The following is a 19,535-nucleotide window of genomic DNA, read 5'->3' on the forward strand; positions in this document are numbered from 1 at the left end:
TGTACAAACTCCCTACAGACCATGGCCCCAGCTCAGAATCGATTTTTTCTTTTTCCTCATCAAAGTTGAGCAAAATGATGTTATTTGAGGAACTGTTTTACTGTTAAATTGTCATTGCTATTACTTAATTTCTGATCAGAGATTATCAATGTGTTTATTATTGCCTAAATAAAAATTTCATTCCTATTGTAGTAAAATATACATAACATAAAATTTACCATTTTAACCATTTTTAAGTGTACAGTTCAGAGGCATGAACATTCACAGTGTTAGGCAACCATCACCACCAGGCATCTCCAGAACTTTTTCATCTTCCCAAACTGAAACTTCCTATCCATTAAACAATAACTCCCCATTTACCCTTCCCCATGGCTCCTGGAAACCACCATCCTGCTTTCTGCCCTTTTGAATTTGAAAAAGTTTATTCTTAAGGGCAGTAGTTTGAAATCATTTTTTGTAGTCTCTTTAGTGAAGCTGTTCTCTGTGGTAAGAGAGAACTGTGTGATGCTTTAAGGTCATTATTTATAGATAAAAGAAATGATGTACAGTCACTGGTGCCGCCTGCTCACTATGTTCCATGACATCTATTATAGGCAGAGAATTTTTTGTGGGCCTTTCCAAAAGGACAAATCAACGAGGTGCTGAAATCTTGGCTGATACTTTTAAGGTAGGTAAAAGGTAGTTTATGCCTGGCACAAAGCAATTACTTAATAAATAATCATAGAACCATTGAATCAATGTCATGAGTAATGGTGTTTACGCTTCACTGGCTTTGTACAATAATTCGTAATGTTTGTACATTTACTAGAAGTTTTAGAAGCTATAAAATTCAAATTCCTCAATAATTCAGCTTCACTGGGCTACCACAAGAACAACTAAGTTAGCATGGGCATCTTCTGTCTTCTCCCAGTGTATAATTATACAACCACCTGGCAGATGTTCCTGGAACAATCAACAGCTTAAAAAAAAATCTGGAAGGCCGGGCGTGATGGCTCACACCTGTAATCCCAGCACTTTGGGAGGCCAAGGCAGGAGGATTGCATGAGCCCAGGAGTTCCAAATGAGCCTGGGCAACATGGTGAGACCCTGTTTCTAAAAAAAAAAAAAAAAAAAAAAACTTGGAAACCCAATTGACTGTTATGAAATACAGATTTTTTTTAGATTGGAATCAGGGGTCACCTGTGCTTGAGTGCCTTCTGTGTGCTGGAAACTGTGCTAGGTGTTGCACGTACATCCTCTTAAGGTCCCTTTACTCTATTGATTATTAATAGATTGGCTCTCTACACTGCATAGGAAGGGATATAACTCTCAAGATGCTCCGTTCCCCATGAGGATGTGAGTCTCCAGCTGAGGCACTGTTTACACAGGATATTCAAATACACCCTCCCAGAGTAGCCCACTCCATAGATCAAACAGCCAGCAAAGATGTTGCAGCAGTCACACATCTGGTGACTCTGCTGTCTTCTTAGAAGCAGTCTTCGTTTAACTAGCAATATCCAAATCTGTGGGTCCCAGTTTTTCTTCCAAATATTCAAGGTCCCTGTCAGCCTTCAAGAAGTAGGTGTATTTCAGGGAGGTTTTTAATCAGTTTTAGAATTATTCTGCAATACTAAACTGCTTGTTTTTCTATTGTCCACGTAGGACTATGCAGTCTCCACAGTGCCAGTGGCAGATGGGTTGCATTTGAAGAGTTTCTGCAGCATGGCTGGGCCTAACCTGATCGCAATTGGGTCTAGTGAATCTGCACAGAAGGCCCTTAAGGTAAATACAAAACTGTGCTCCTTCTAAATGTAGTGGGGGTGCCTGCCACAGGGTTTTTCACATCCTCTCTGCTGGGGGAGTAACAAGCAGGGTTGGCAGGGAGAGAACAGGCAGGTATTTGAGCTTCTGTGATGTGCACTGTTGTGACCTCACATTCATTAGAAGCCAGGAACACCTAAGTGTAGGAAGAACTCTTCACTGGTGAACTGTTTTTAGTTACACACCAGATTTCCTAAAAAAAGGCCATGATTCAAAATAATAAACACCAAACTCATCAACATTATGCCTCAGGGGAAAGGAGGGCATGCCACCAGATTGAGCTCCTTGTAATGTTTTCTCACTTAAGTTGGAGAGTTGGTACACAGGGTTTGTTATATTATTCTTATCCTTTTGTTGCATCTGGACTATTTCATAATAATCTTTTAGAAAGCCATGGTTCAGAAGTACCTAAAAAGCTTAACTTCTTCATTTGCATTTGGAATAATAACATTTTAAGACCGGAAATTTCCTCATTTTATAGATAGTAGACTTGCCAGAAGAAAATTAGACTTGCCCAGGTCACACGGCTAAATCAAGAGTGGAAGTCATTGATAAAGAAGATGACCTTCTGTTGTTACAATGCAGTGCTTTCCCTTTCCTTCTCTGTAACTTCAACCCCGTGAGATGATCTGGACACCCAATAAGGATAAAGACTGTGTCTGTTTTGCTCATCATTATGCTCCTTTGCACTTGGCCCACAGTGGGCCCTTCATAAATGTCTGATGAAGGGATGAATAAATGAATGAGAAAGGTGGTATTATCTCCATTTTGCAGATGAGAAAACTAGATCAAGTGACTCACCCCAGGTCATAGTGCTAATAATAAATGGTGGGTCAGGACTGCAGCCCCTTCCTCTTAGCTGGTCCTGCACACGAGCATGCATGACTTATTAAAGGGCCAAAGCCAGAAGTTCCTCTTAGTCATAGACAGCAAATCTGTGGGCCCTGAGGCTCTTTCAGGTCTCTTCTCTTCTACCTCAGTGCCAAGTGTGGTGGTTTGGCTGGGAAGCAATCGTTTCCTTGAGCTAAATTTCCCCTCTGTATTATCTGCCACTCTTTGAGCTAGCTCACCTGGCCTTTCTTCCGCCTCTTCCCAAACGGTATCTTTGATTCTGTTTCTAAGGCTTTTATTAATTGTTGCTGAACAATCTGTCTCAGAATTTGATTTGTATCATGGTGGCTTTTGTTCGTTTACTTTAGAGAATGTCTTTTGTTCTGCTCCATCTGGAAGTTCATGTCAACTTCTTGCATATAAAAAAAGCTGGTGTCTTGAAAGAAAACATTTGATAAATGGTGTCACTCAGGAGGTCTAGGAAGATTATTTTTCTCCTTAGGGACTGTGGTATCTATCCGTGGTACCTAGGCTGGTCTGCATATGTCTGAGATCGATTATAAGATGAGAGGGTTTAAGCTGGTCTATACCATGCATTTGTGTGTATTAGCAGAAAGAACTTCTTCTGGGTGGACCAACTAGAAAAAGTGGCCCCTTCTGCCATTCTGGGTAGACTAGGTCCCTAACTCAAATCATTTGGTCCCTACCTCAATAGGTCTGTAACTCAAATAGTCTAGAGAGACTAACACATAACAAAATAAAAGGTAATCAAATATGACTAATTAGCACTACGTTATATGATATAGGCCCTAACTGCTCTTCAAAGTTCAGAGGAAAAGGAGGCGTTCCCTGAGGCCTAGATATTCAGAGAAAGCTTTGTAGAGAGAAATGAGACTAGATGTGAGTCTTGAAGGATGGATGGCATTTGACAGGGTAGAATTCAATGAGAGAAAATTACAGGTGGGGACATGGCATAAGCAAAGACTGAGCAAAGTACATTCATGAGATGTGAGCAAACCAGCTCAACTCATAGAGTTTCTAGTGGGTTTGCAGGGGTACAGGTGGAAGGGGCAGGTGAGATCTGAAGAAGTAGGAACTTAACAGTGAGGAAGACAAGATTATCACCGTGAGGGAGCAATCTGGGTCTTTGAGGAGAAAGCCCTGCATTGTTTCAGAGATGTTGGACCAACATTGGAAAAGGAAGACCCTGCAGTCAGAAAAGAGGACCACTGATGACCTAGGAAAAAAACCCCAAGCCCTAAGTCCTATTGCATGGCTTGGCAACTCACCCCTATTTCTCTCTTCATCTTTCCCTTCCCATGGTCAAATTCTCTCAGACCACATCTGTTAAGGGCATCCTATGAAGACTTTATAGTCCTCCTCCCTGTAGAGTTCATTCGAGTTAGTGTTAATAATGATGTTCCTTTTCTACTTGTCAGAACCTATAAATAATCCTCACTAGCTAGAAAGGCATTTGTTGGAGATTGCATTTTCCATCAGCAAATGTACTGCCTAAACCACAGGCCTGTGGATTTGGTGAATGCCCACCTGCCATGTTTCTAGCATCAAAAATGTCATGTTACCTTGTAGTGAAAATAAGAGGACAAACTGATCTGGGGAATAATGAGCTCTCCTAAGGAAATAGTCACAGGTTCAAAATGGGTTGGTGAAACTCAGGTTTGCATGAACTCAGCTGCTTTATTTATTTGAGAGCAGTTTGGTTTCTATGTTACAACCATCAATAAAATTAATAATGGGGCAATTATTTTTTTCTTTTTTTATTATACTTTAAGTTCTAGGGTACATGTGCACAGTATGCAGGTTTGTTATATATGTATACATGTGCCATGTTGGTATGCTGCACCTATTAACTCGTTATTTACATTAGGTATATCTCCCAATGCTATCCCTCCCCCCTCCCCCATCCCACGACAGGCCCCGGTGTGTGATGTTCCCCATCCTGTGTCCAAGTGTTCTCATTGTTCAATTGCCACCTGTGAGTGAGAACATGCAGTGTTTGGTTTTTTGTTCTTGTGATAGTTTGTTGAGAATGATGGTTTCCAGCTTCATCCATGTCCCTACAAAGGACATGAACTCATCCTTTTTTATGGCTGCATAGTATTCCATGGTGTATATGTGCCACATTTTCTTAATCCAGTCTATCATTGATGGACATTTGGGTTGGTTCCAAGTCTTTGCTATTGTGAATAGTGCCACAGTAAACATACGTGTGCATGTGTCTTTATAGCAGCATGATTTATAATCCTTTGGGTATATACTCAGTAATGGGATGGCTGGGTCAAATGGTATTTCTAGTTCTAGATCCTTGAGGAATCGCCACACTGTCTTCCACAATGGTTGAACTAGTTGACAGTCCCACCAACAGTGTAAAAGTGTTCCTATTTCTCCACATCCTCTCCAGCACCTGTTGTTTCCTGACTTTTTAATGATTGCCATTCTAACTGGTGTGAGATGGTATCTCATTGTGGCTTTGATTTGCATTTTTCTGATGGCCAGTGATGATGAGCATTTTTTCATGTGTCTGTTGGCTGCATAAATGTCTTCTTTTGAGAAGTGTCTGTTCATATCCTTTGCCCACTTTTTGATGGGGTTGTTTGTTTTTTTCTTGTAAGTTTGTTTGAGTTCTTTGTAGATTCTGGATATTAACCCTTTGTCAGATGAGTAGATTGCAAAAATTTTCTCCCATTCTGTAGGTTGCCTGTTCACTCCGATGATAGTTTCTTTTGCTGTGCAGAAGCTCCTTCGTTTAATTAGATCTAATGGGGCAATTATTAATTGCTAACTACTAACATAGAAATATAAATACTCCATGTTATTATAGACAGGCAGGAAGACAGATGAATAGAGACAAATATATCACCTACAAGTGATAAAAGTGGTATTGGTTTTGTTTTTCCCATTTTACAGTTCAAAATACTGAGACCTGATGAAATAATCATTTTGAGTAGGATCTTACAGTTCCAGAAACAAGTTTCCTGGGCCCTGATTCCCCTGGCCCCAGTTGCCCACCCTACTCCATACTGAATCTTCTTTTTTAATTAGAAAACCTTTTCTAATTATTTTGCCATAGATTGGTTCTAGCCGAGCTTGTCTGCTCCTTCCATGTCTTTCCACCTATCTCCTGACTTTCCATTTTTTACTGGTATCCAGGATCTGAGCAGTCTCAGGATAGGTGTGAGTTTGGTACCAGATATTTATTTTTTCCCTTGTAAACCTTGATGTCTCAGTTCTTTCCTCTGTAGAGAAGTCCCTGGTCACTTGGGCATCTCTTTAAAGGGCATATTACTTAAACAGAGGTGAATTGTGCCTTCCTGTGCTACACACCGAAAGCTTGATTACTTCTCACCTCTGTCACTGCTGAGTACTTGGTTCCTTCAGAATCTACTTCTTACATGTTTAGGTAAAGCTGAGAGCCCCAAGGGTTTCTGGGTAGTTTTATTGCATTTGAAATACTTTGTAATGGGTTGCAATCTACTCTTGGTTAATGAAGTGGATTCTTATGGAGATCATCATCTTGCCATTTGAGATTATAGTGGAGTTAATAGTGTGTGCATTGTATATTTAAATGAAATCATCCATCTAGGAAGAGTTTAGCAATTCTCAGCTAAAAAGCCCAGAACACATAAATTCATTCATTCATTCATTCATTCATTCATTTAAGATGGAGTCTCACTCTGTTGCCCAGGCTGGAGAGCAGTGGCTTGATCTTGGCTCACTGCAATCTCCGCCTCCCACTTTCAAGAGATTCTCCTGCCTCAGCCTCCTGAGTAACTGGGATTATAGGCACCCGCCACCACGCCCAGCTAATTTTTGTATTTTTAGTAGAGATGGGGTTTCACCGTGTTGGCCAGGCTGGTCTCGAACTCCTGACCTCAAGTGATCTGCCTGCCTCGGCCTCCCAAAGTGCTGGGATTACAGGCCTGGCCACCACAACACATTTAATACAGGGTACCAATCTAGGGAAAGAAGAAAGGAAGACATTATTACTGCATTTTACCATCCATATGGCAAAGGTACTAGAAGTTAGGTTGGTTTGAACAAATGCTAGATATTTAACAGCAAGTCTGATCCTAGAAATACTATTATTTAGGCCAAATTAGTTTTTAGAGCAACTTGCATTTCCTATAGTTTTTCTCCCAACTTTGCATCTCACCTTCATACCCCTCTACCTGTAAAAAAAAAAATAATGTAAGACAAATTAATTAGCGCACAGGCATTAGACCTGTTTGTACTCTTCCAGAAGGAATGTTTGCCTTCTCTAAAAAGATGAGTACTCCAGTCACTCCAAAGTTTGAACAAAAGAAGCCAACCCCCCAAAGAATAAATATTCTATTCTTTCATGCACATAGTTAAACAAGAGGCAAAGCTACTCTCTACTGTTACCTGTCAGAAGAATAGTTATTTTAAGATGAAGGGAGGCAGTCATGGTCCAGAGGGCCACTTTGTTTGTTATACTTTATATATTACACTTTGTATACTTTAATTTTTTAAAGTTTAGGAAAAATATATATGTTACATTGTTGGAAGTAGGCTATGATTGACTTACAGAAATAATTCTCCAATAACTAAGTGTGCCTAACTCCTAACCCCCTGCTTTACCATTCTACACCATTCTACATGATGACTGTCTTTTCCACAGACTACCCTGTTTTTAATTTTTTTAATTAAGGGGGAAAAAGACATAAGAAAGAGTAAATCTATACCACATCTCACCTTGTTCTTTTTCTAGATCCATCCCTGAAATTGCCTTCTTTTCCAAAAACCTGAATTAATTACATGCTATCGTCACAGGAGGACAGATAGTAATATCTGCCTCAGGAGGGACTCACAGTAATTCTCAGTAATGATTTTTAACTTGACCTCATTGGTAGCATTCACTCTTCCAGTCAATTGGAGAAAAAAATTTTTTCTTAAGGAAGGAAAGATGAAGGGAGGGAGGGAAGGATGGAGGGAGGGAAAGATGGAGAGAGGGAAGGATGAAGGGAAGGAAGGGAGGGAGGGAGGGAGGTCAGGGGAGGTGGTACCTTTAGCTAAAACTTTCCTGAAACTATTCAGAGGAGGAAGCTGCTGACCCCACCTGGGAGGGACTGCAGCACTGACCGGCTACGGGACTGTGCCATCTGCTGGCCGGGCAGCAGGAGGAGCATCCTCACCTTCCTAACCCCGTAGGAGAGGAATTTTTTTGTTGTTTTGTCTTGTTTTGTTTTTGTTTTCATTTTTTTCATATATTACATTTGTGTATATTTATGGGACACAGCTATAGTTTTCTTTGGTGGACTTTTTTAAAATTAGTAATTCTGTTCTTTTGTATCACAATAAATTATTACCTAAAAATACTTTTAATAAAAATACTACAAGGACGTGGTAAGAAAAGAATTATGAGATCACCACTCCATTTTTTGTGCCTTTGTCATGTAAATGGAGCTTAAATACAGTATGTGGTTTTTCAATAGACTTGTAATTTTAAATTAAAATGCTCACAATGCATCTCAATGGAAATGTCTTTTAGGTTTCTTATCTACTTCCTGAAATAACTAACTGAATTTCTAACATTCCTTGAATGAACACAAGAGCTGCTTTGTACCTCATTTAAATTGCATAGCACACAGCCTGTTTTTCTTTTGAATGACTAACTATATAATAGAGATCACTCAGACTGTATTTCCTCTTGTTTTGACTCAGCTGCAGCATTGCTTTTATGTCCAAAAATGTCCATGTTATTTTATAGATGGTCATATAAAAAATGAAGATGGAAAAACCCTTAATGTGTTTGGATTTTATATGTTTTTTATTGCCTGGAATTTCCTTTAATGACAACTAGCAAAACCCAAAAGACAGAATGAGAACTAACTAGCTCATATCAACAGGGTGATTGAAATGGAAAAAATAAAGACTTTGCATTTTTAGTTATTGTTGTCACAGGGAATTATAGTGTGTAGCCACAAGATTTTCCACTTTGAGTTTCTGCTATGAAAGGCATACTGACAATCCCATTGTAGGTTTAATTTTGTCTTATTATCTGGCTGTTGTATTCACCAGCTCCACAAAACAATGATTTTTTAAATCTGCCATGCGTGTATTAAGAAATTAAAACACAAAACCAAATAGCCTCTGAATTTGTAACAACTGTTTATGCTCCTTTTCCTGGCAGCAGTTGCCTCATCTGACAATATTCCCAGAACTGTATGCCAACAAGGCTAGGGTGGCCAAAATAAAATGTTTTGGCATAATAAGCCAATAAATAATTTGAAGCTATGACACCAAAACAGCCATGCTGAATTTTAGCATTAGTCCCAAGGCAGGAAGAAGTCAAAATTGGCCAAGTAGGAGAAAGGGAATAATGTGCTTTTTTTTCCTTTTGGGCTTTCAAGAAAATGTCAAAGGGAAAAAGGAATAAATTATATTTAAAAGTGCTGTTCATCCTGTCCAGTATATACTAGACCATCAAAAAGTATTAAACTGACTCTATAGGATATTGTAGGGGTAATCATCTGTTGGATGGTTGGCCACATAGCCTTATAAGGGGCCTTTCAACCCAAGACTCTAACTTCTGAAAGAAAAAGTCTATAAGTGACCTTAAATTAGTGGTTCCTAGTGAGAGTGGTTTAAAGTCATCTGAGTAGCTTTCTGAAAACATACTACCCTGGGTTTATCTCAGAAAATTCTGATATTTTGGGTCTGGAATGGAACCCAGGCGTCTGCATTTTTTAAAAGCTCTGCAGGTGATTCTAATGCACAGGCCAAGGTTGAGAGCCACTGCTTTCAAGGATATCTGCAACTTCCAAAAGTGCCCAGCTTACAATCCCGAATAATGTGCACCTGAAGAAGCCAACGTTTTTGTCATACAGGTGCAAAATAACATATCCCAATTACATTAGTTGTAAAAGTAAAGAAAGTATTCAAATTAAAGCCATAGAAAACTAGAAACTTCTTAGGTTTTTCCTGCCCAGAATTAAACATTGTATAAACTTGAAATATAATACCTAACTGGGTAATAATTTGGATGCCATGATTTAATCCATTTGACATGCTAAAATTCCTCATTAAAATATTCCAAGTTACCAAAATCACTAATGTTATCATTTTCTGAGAACAGGAAGCTTGCATTTGACTCATATTCCCATACCTCCTCCTCCAACACACACACACACACACACACACACACTCATAGAAAAACCTAACAACAGGACCTGATCTTACTGTGTGAAGATATATGCCAAAAAGGGGGGAAAAAGTTAAACTTCACACTATTACTGATATTAGAGAATACCTTACTTTTTAAAATAATCATATGTTGATTCTACTAAAGAAGCATAATTGCCTACAGGGCCAAAATGCCCATGAGGACAAAGCAGAGAACTTAGAATCCATTTCATGGATTGTCATTCTGGCTCTGCCTCCAGCTCTCCCTATGTGACCCCTATCTCCTATACTCGTTCTCTTCTTGAAAAAACAAAGTTGAATTAGCCTCAGTAGGAATCGAGAGTGTTGTTCCTTCCCATTGGAAATTTTATAACAGCCAGTCAAGGTGAAATGCCGTGTCTTAAACCTAGGATGGAGCAAACAACTACTTGGCAAAAAGTAGCAACCATATAATTATAAAGCACTAGTGGTAAGGATTACTTCAGAGTGGGCTCACTGTAGAATCTTAATGTGATATTGTCCTTTCAGTGCCTGTAAGTGATGGAACATCTGGGGTTTTTTTTGTTTTTGTTTTTCTCTTTGTTTTTGTTTCTGAGACAGTCTCGCTCTGTCACCCAGGCTGGAGTGCAGTGGCATGATCTCGGCTCACTGCAAGCTCCACCTCCCGGGTTCACGCCATTCTTCTGCCTCAGCCTCCCGAGTAGCTGGGACTACAGGCACCCGCCACCTCCCCGGCTGATTTTTTGTATTTTTAGTAGAGACGGGGTTTTACCGTGTTAGCCAGGATGGTCTCAATCTCCTGACCTCGTGATCCACCGCCTCGGCCTCCCAAAGTGCTGGGATTACAGGCGTGAGCCACCTCGCCCAGCCGGAACATCTTTATATCTGTTTGTGCTTAGCAATGTTTTTATGCCTGTTTGAGGAAAACCACAGAAAGATTCCAACTTCATTCCATTTTCTTAGAAGAAGCTTCAATTACATATATAACTATTCAGTTGGATATCTAACAAACATGATTTTCTAATTCATACATAAAACTCTGATAGGAAAAGCAGCTAAGATTTTCAAAACCTCTTATTACTGTCTCTTCTGCAAAAAGACTTTTAAAACAGCAATTGAAAAGACATCACAGTGGTAAGATTTACTGAGCAGCAACTATTAATATATGAAAGATACTATCCCAAGCACAGGGATACTGAGTCGGATGAGAAATGATCTCTGCCTTCAAGGCTGCTCCCATTTAGCTGGAGAAACAAGAGAGAACATTAAAAGATAAAAACTGTCACCGTGCAACACAACATAAGTGGCTAATAAATGGTTCAGAGTCCTAGGAAAGGTGGTAGGAGTTCTGGAGAGGGATTGATCAACCAGAAGCAGGACTCAAAGTCTGAGTGCACCTGAATGAACGTCAGGCATAGCTGGCACAGAAGAGTGGTGGTTATTACAAACAGGACAGCCTGGGGAAGTGTCAGTAGTACCATCAAGAGACAATGGCTGGAATGGGGACTGGATGCAGGGAAACAGAGAGAGAGGTGAAAGATACAAGTTGGGGCTGCTTCAAATTATCTTGGCCAATGAAATCGGGGTTTTCTTATCTGTGGGCTGTGGGGGACAACACAGATTTTTTTTTTTAGCAGAGGAGTAGAAGCTGAAGGTGTTTTTTCAGAAAGATCTGTCTGGCACGGTTCCCATAATGATTTAACAGGAATAAGGATTAGGAGTAATAAAACTAGCTGATGCCATTGCACAGCACAGTCTATGAATAAATGAGTGGAGGATCTGGACTAGGAAAGTAGCTATGAAAGTGGAAAGGGCAGTGCAGAAAGTGAGGCCCACTTAGAGAAGTAACAGGACATCGTGACTGATGGACTTTAAAGGGAGAAAAAGGGACCAGATCAACACTTTGGAAGATAATTACAGAACTCCTGTTCTGTGCTCCTGGGGACAATGATGAACAAAATGACTTCAGAAATAACTACCACAATGGCGTGCCTTTGGTAGAATTTTTGGAAAAGAGTTTAAACTCTCCCTGTCACCATGAATTCAGCATTCCTCACCCACAAAGGAACAAACCATCAAAAATTGGTGGGCAAATGTTGCTGGATTTCACTGACCTAGATTCACATTTTAGGAATAGAGCAGTACTCAGATATGACAGCAGCTCTGGTAGGCATCTGATGCCTAAGCTTGCAAGACACTAACGGGGTTGGCTTCCATTTCAGTTTCCATTGGCAGCAGTGGAATCAGTGCTCACTCAAGTCTGGAGTCTCTGTCCTTTACCCTTTTCCATTTATTTTCATCTGTTACTCTCTCTCAAGGCCCACCAAAAAAATCATCTTAAAAACATTTGCATGCCTTCCATCTCTAGCAGTGTCAGATTGTTTCTTGGCTGAATTGATTTGGCAAAAGATTTTTTAAAAAAGGATGATTTCTGTCTCATGGGCTGAGATCGTACATCACAGCATGACCAATGTGATACTCTCAGCCATGCCAACGCCAGTACCTTCGGTCTTGAAGGGATTAGGAAATGTTGTCAGTTGAGCTGGAAGGAGGAGGGTTTTGAGTTTTGGGTTACTGTTTCTCTGTGGAAATCACATGTATTAAATGCCATAGGTGTTGATAAGTATCCTATTGCTTGGCTGAAGGTTAATAAAGCATAGGGTGAAACATAGACACTAAATTAGAAGTGACATTTTGACCATGAATTATTCTGCAGCCTCTGGGGAAAACTTCCCCACTACATGACACAATACTAGAATTTGGATCATCCTTAGAAATACTGACATGCAAAAGAAACACATTAAATTTTCTACCACCCTCCTGCAAAACCATCCCACTACCATTGCCCTGCTCTTAATCACTTACTATTTTTCCTTGTTTTCATCTTTCAAAATGTTGTATTTGTCCAATAATCTTCAAGAATATTTCTAAATCTCATTTTCTCAGCTATGGTTCTGTTGCTGCTGTTGGGTCCCCATATTACTCATCACACTATCTGTTTGCAAATGTTAAAGGTAGCTTTGGAGATAGATTACAACAGCCATTCCCTTTATCTCTTCCCGAAGTGGGACCAAGTTTAAACCTGTGACCACATACTCAGAGGTGACTCACCGTTATAGGGTTCCAAAAACAACAACAATGAAAAACAATCAGGAGCTAAATGAAAAGCGCTGAATCTATTAGAGTTTTTGTATGTTTTCTAATCACTTATTTCTTTTTTACCCACACCCTGGCAAACGATAAGAACTCCATAAAGTTCGGCTATTACCAGTCATATTATCAATAGCAGTAACAATACCTGTTAGGTGTGAAGATCATATATATATATATATATTTTTTTTTTTTTGAGACGGAGTCTTGCTCTGTCGCCCAGGCTGGAGTACAATGGCATGACCTTAGCTCACTGCAACCTCCGCCTCCCAGGTTCAAGCAATTCTCCTTCTTCAGCCTCCTGAGTAGCTGGGATTACAGACATATACAACCACGCCCAGCTTATTATTTTTTTTTTTTTAGTAGAGATGGGGTTTACCATGTTGGCCAGGCTGTTCTTGAACTCCTGACCTCAAATGATCCCCCATCTCTGCCTCCCAAAGTGCTGGAATTACAGGCATGAGCCATCACACCCAGCCAGATCATATTAATTTGAATAGTGTAAGTTAGTGGTCCTCAAACTTTAATGTACCCAAGAATCACACACAGTACACACTTAAAAGGTACATCCCATTCCTGGGGTTCACTGCTAGAAATTCTGATTCAGCAAGACTGGGAACCATGGCGTGATTCTGATGCAGGTAATCCATACGCTGTGAGAACACTGGCTGTGTCTGGAGTTCACCAGATGTCAGTTCCTACATGAAGGCAGGGAGAGAAAATCTATTCCTAAAGTAAATTGTTATGTCCTTGAACAGAAAATGTCACCTAAAATCATTCAGAATAATGTCATATTGAGTAAAATACCTGGCACTTTAGAGAAATAGCTCTCATATGAAGGAAAATCAGGCATAACTCCCCTAGATTACTGAAATACAAGTGCTTATGAAATGCTAACTTTTCTCTAAAATGCTGTCTGTTTAGAAAGAAATGCCTACAGAATGAAAGATTTTCATTTATCACATTTTCCATATAGTGCCTTTCTCTCTGTTGATAACATATGTATATTAAAATACAATGTATCTGCAGTGAGTTTTTATTATGCTCATTCTCATTAGGCACACAGTCCCTCAGACATAGAGAAAAGTCTGCCTTCCTTCCCAGCTAAGAAGTCCTGTGGTATGATACTAAATACATGATACTAAATTCTACAAGAAGGAATAGTGGCAAGAGGAAGGAAACCCAGATCTCTGGGGGAGAAGTTTGTCTGGTCCCATCCCTAAAGCTTGTTAGAGAGAATTTGAGAAAGATCTCTGGAGAGCAACCAAAGCTGATGAAAGATGGAAGTTCGGTGACTGGTGTGGATTGCACAGAAGGATAATGCAAAAGTGTGGACTGGCAGCTCTTTTCTCTTCATTGAAGGCAGGCTCTGAGTGAGTGTGTCTTTTAAAGGAAATTGCATCAGGAGACTTTAGGAGGGTTTTCAGAGTTATTAAAATGGATAGACTATGGAGGAAAGGGGACTTTAACTTTTTGAAAAAATTAATTTTATTGGCCGGGTGTGGTGGCTCATGCCAGGACTTTGGGAGGCCAAGGCGGGTGGATCACGAGGTCAGGAGTTTGAGACCAGCCTGGCCAATATGGTGAAACCCCATCTTTACCAAAAATACAAAAATTAGCTGGTCATGGTGGTGTGTGCCTGTAGTCCCAGCTACTCGGGAGGCTGAGGCAGGAGAATTGCTTGAACCCAGGAGGCAGAAGTTGCAGTGAGCCAAGATAGTGCCACTGCACTCCAGCCTGGGTGACAGAGTGAGACTACATCTCAAAAAAAAAAAAAAAAAAATTAGTTTTATTGTGACATAATTTCCTTACAATAAAATTACAGTTTTAAATGGATAATTCAATGAGTTTTGACAAGTGTATGCAGTTAAGTCCAATAGAACTTTAACTTTTCATATTTGAATTTTTTACGAGATGCACTTGTAATAGTGTGATAATTTAAAACCATGTTTTTAGAAGAACTGTTTGACATTGTATAATCACACCTCACCTCATAAAAGCAGCTTACAAAGACACATAAGTACAGCAAAATAACATAACTAAAAATAGAAGGGAAAGATGATATAAAACAAGAAACAAGAATGAGGATTTTAATTGGAGCTGAGTTAGAGAATACACACCATCTATTGATCATATGGTTTTTGTCCTTCATTCTGTTGATGCAATATATCATGTTTATTAATTTATGTATGTTGAACCATCCCTTGCATCCTTGCACCTTTGGGATAAATCCCACTTGATCATGGTGTAATATCTTTTCGATTTGCTGTTGGATTTTGTTTGCTAGTATTTTGTTGAGGAGTTTTGTGTCTATATTCATCAGGGATATTGACCTGTAGTTTTCTTTTTTTGTTGTGTCCTTGTCTAGTTTTGGTATCAGGGTAATCCCGGCCTCATGAAATGAGTTAGGAAGAATTCCCTCCTCTTATTTGGATCCATTCTCTTTTCTTCTTGGTTAGTCTAGCAGTTTATCAATTTTCTTTATTTTTTCAAAAAAACAACTTTTAGTTTCATTGATCCTTAGTATTATTTTTTAACTCTATTTCATTTAATTCTGTTTTGATCTTTATTATTTCTTTCCTTCTACTAGTTTTGTGTTTGGTTCTTGCTTTTCTAGTTCCTTGAGGTGCAACATTAGGTTGTTTTTTTTGAAATCTTTCTACTTTTTTAATGTTGGCATTTGTTGGTATAAATTTCCCTTGTAACAATGCTTTTTCTTTATCCCACAGGTTTTGGTAAGTTGTTTCCATTTTCACTTGTTTCTGGAATTTTTTTTTCTTTCTTTCTTAATTTCTTCATTGACCTTGTAGTCATTCAGGAGCATGTTGTTTAATTTCCATGTATTTGTACTTTTCAATATTTCTCTTATTGCTGATTTCTTGTTTTATTCCATTATGGTCTATGAAGAGAATTGTCATGATTTTGATTTTTTAATATTTGTTGATACTTGTTTGGGGCCTAATTTTGATTTTTTAACATTTGTTGATACTTGTTTGGGGCCTAATATCTATCCTGAAGAATGTTCTTGATGTGCTAATAAGAAGAATGTGTATTCTGCAGCTATTGGATGAAATGTTCCATATATTTTTGGTACATTTGGTCTAAAGTGCAGTTTAAATCTAACGTGTCTTTGTTCACTTTCTGTCTTTTGCTGAGAGTGGAGTGTTGAAGTCCCTAGCTATTATTGTATTGGAGTCTGTCTCTCCCTTTAGATCTAATGACATTTGTTTTTTATTTTATTTTATTTTATTTTATTTTATTTTAGAGACAGGGTCTCACTTTGTCACCCAGGCTGGAGTACAGTGATACAATCTTGGTGCACTGCAACCTCTGCCTCCCAGGCTTAAGCCATCCTCCCACCTCAGCCTTCCAAGCAGCTGAAACTACAAGCATGCACCACCATGCCCAGCTGATTTTTGTGTTTTTTATAGAGACAGGGTTTCACCATGTTGCCTAGGCTGGTCTTGAACTACTGAGCTCAAGTGATCCACCCACCTCAACCTCCCAAAGTGCTGGCTGGGATTACAGATGTGAGCCACCATGCCCAGCCAACATTTGCTTTTTATATCTGGGTGTTTCAGTGTTGGGTGCATATGTATTTAGAACTGTTATATTCTCTTGCTTAATTGATCCATTTATCATTACATAATAACCTTCTTTGTTTCTTTTTACTGTTTTTCATTAAAAATCTGTTTTATCTGATATAAATATATCTACTCCTGCTTGCTTTTGGTTTGTTTGTGTGGAATATTTTTTCTGTCCCTTTACTTTCAGCCCATATTTGTCTTTTTATAGGTGAAGTGAGTTTCACTAGGCAGCATATAGTTAGGTCATGGGTTTTAAAAAAATATTTTTTAATAACCTTCATTACTTTGGATAGGTCACGGGTTTTTTAATCCACTCAGCCACTCTATATCTTTAAGTTAAAAATTTAAGCCATTTACATTCAAGGTTATTATTGATATGTGAGGACTTATTCCTGTTATTTAGTGATTTTCTGGATGTTTTATATATCCTTTGTTCTTTTCTTTCTCTCTTACTGTTTATCATTGTGGTTTGGTGGTTTTCTGTAGTGGTAACATCTGAATGCTTTCTCTTCCTCATTCGTGTGTTTGCTCTTCCAGTAAGTTTTATACTTTTGTGTGTTTTCATGATGGAAGGTATTGTTCTTTCACTTCCAGGCATAGGACTTCCTCAAGCATTTCTTGGAGGGCTGGTCTCTTGGTGATGAATTCCCTCAGTTTTTGGTTGTTTGGGAAACTCTGAATTTGTCCTTCATTTATGAAGGATAATTTTACTGGATGGATATAGTACCCTTAATTGGCAGTTTTTTTCTTTCAGCACTTTGAATATATCATCCCATTTTCTTCTGGACTGTAAAGTTTCAGATTAGAAATGTGCTGTTAGTCTGATGGAGACTTCTTTGTGTCTGGATGCTATAGTAATCCATTCTCACTTTGCTATAAAGAACTACCTGAGAGTAGGTAGTTTATAAAGAAAAGAGGTTTAATTGACTCACAATTCTGCAGGTTGTACAAGAGGCATGGCTGGGAGGCCTCAGGAAACATAATCATGGTGGAAGGGTAAGGAAGCACCTTCTTCACATGGTGGAGCAAGAGGAAAAGAGAGTGAAGGGGGAAATGCCACACACTTTTAAAACATCAGATCTTGTGAGAAATCACTATCATGAGAACAGTAAGGGGGAAATCTGCCCCCATGACCAATCATCTCCCTCCGGGTCCCTCCCCCAACATTGGGAATTACAATTCAACATGAGATTTGGGTGGGGACACAGAGCCAAACCATATCAGATGTTTTTCTCTTGCTGTTTTTAGAATTATTTGTCTTTGACTTTTTACACTGTATTAGTCCGTTTTCATACTGCTTTAAAGAACTGTCTAAGACTGGGTAATTTATAAAGGAAAGAGGTTTAATTGACTTACAGTCCTGAAAGGCTGGGGAGGCCTCAGGAAACTTAGAATCATGGTGGAAGGCAAAGGGGAAGCAAAGCACCTTCTTCACAAGGCAGCAGGAAGGAGAATGAATGCAGGAGGAACTACCAAACACTTATCAAACCATCAGATCTCATGAGAACTCACTCACTATCATGAGAACAGCATGTGCGGAACCGTCCCCGTGATCCAATTACTTCCCCCGGTCTCTCCCTAGACACTTGGGGGTTATGGGGATTATAATTCACGATGAGAATTGGGTGGGGACATAAAGACTATATTAGACTGTTTGATTATAATATGCTGGGGAAAAGATTTTTTGGAGGTTGTATCTATTTGGGAATCTTTGAGCTTCCTGTTTCTAAATCTCTTGCTAGACTTAGGGAGTTTTAAGGTATTATTTTGTTAAATTGTTTTTCTATGCCATTAAACTTCTCTCACCCTTTGGAACACCCAAAATTCAAATATTTTGTTGCTTTATGGTGGCCCATAGGTCACATTGGCTTTCTTCTTTCTTGTTTTTTTTTCTTCTTTTTAAAGTTCTGAAATTCTTCTTGATTTAATATCCTGTTGAAGTTCTCATTGCATTTTTTATTTCATTCATTGAATTCTTCAGTTTCAGGATTTCTCTTTGGTTCTTTTTTATATGTCTATCTCCTTGGTGAATTTCTCATTCATATCCTGAGTTGTTTTTTTAATTTCTTTTTATTGTTTATCTGTGTTCTCTTGTATATCATGGAACTTCCTTAATGTTGTTATTTTGAATTCTTTTTCAGGCACTTCATAAATTTAGTTTTTATTGGAATCTGTCTCTGGAGAATTATTATGTTCCTTTGGAAGTGTCATATTTCCTTGCTTTTTCGTATTTCTGTGTCCTTTCATTGATATCTGTGCATCTGGTGTAACAGTCACTTCCTCCAGTTTTTTAGATTGGTTTTCATAGGGGAAGACATTTTCCTGTAGATAGATCTATGGTGTTGGTTGGTTAGGGTACTTTTCTTTTATTCTGGGCATATATAGTGGTGTAGTCTCCATAGGATTTCTTTGGCTATACACCATCAGTGGTGTCTGTGATTTCCTCAGTGGCGTAGGCTGCAGTCGTTAGTGGAGATTATGCTGAGGTTTTCCTGGGGATAGGACGCCAGGTGGGCCACTCCTCAGGCCCTGCTGTTGGCAGCGGCAGACCAAGCATGCCTGTTCTTGGGTCCCGGGGTGGCATATGTGGGCGCCAGTGTTAGCAAGTCCAGACGGGCTGATTTTGGGGCCTCCAGGCAGCTTTCTTGGGTGCTGGTTATGGCAGCAGTGTGCCAGATGACTGGATGAGTCCTCAGGCTCCCCATGGGCACTCACTGATATTAGCGGTGGCTGCAATGGGCTGGGCAGCCCAGTCCCCAATCCTCCAGGTAGTGCATGCAGAAGATTGCCAGCAGTGGTGGTGGTGGCAGGCTGGGCAGGCCTATTCTCAAGTTCCGGGAGGATTGCCCAGATGCCAGCTGTTGTAGACAAGGTGAGGCAATCCCCCAGCCTCCAGACAGCATGCTTGGGTTTCAGCAGTAGGTTTTCTGGTCCTGTTAGGCCCCCTGATGGCATGCATATGCACCTGGGTCAACCAATGGGGAGGGGCAATCCCTAGGCCCC

At 39.5% G+C, this 19,535-nt stretch overlaps 1 protein-coding gene across 8 annotated transcripts in view; it reads left to right on the plus strand.

The window, feature by feature from the left end:
• Positions 1 to 19,535, plus strand: part of DDAH1 (dimethylarginine dimethylaminohydrolase 1) — a 260,786-nt gene that overhangs the window by 227,086 nt on the left and 14,165 nt on the right. For all 8 annotated transcript variants that reach the window (XM_054667664.1, XM_063800036.1, XM_009424459.4 and 5 more), the window contains 2 exons: positions 594 to 667; positions 1,642 to 1,761. In XM_054667664.1, the coding sequence (XP_054523639.1) occupies positions 594 to 667; positions 1,642 to 1,761 (194 nt within the window). The remainder of the gene's footprint in view (positions 1 to 593; positions 668 to 1,641; positions 1,762 to 19,535) is intronic.

The sequence above is a fragment of the Pan troglodytes genome, chromosome 1 (genome assembly GCF_028858775.2).
Source record: "Pan troglodytes isolate AG18354 chromosome 1, NHGRI_mPanTro3-v2.0_pri, whole genome shotgun sequence".
Lineage (NCBI taxonomy): Eukaryota > Metazoa > Chordata > Mammalia > Primates > Hominidae > Pan > Pan troglodytes.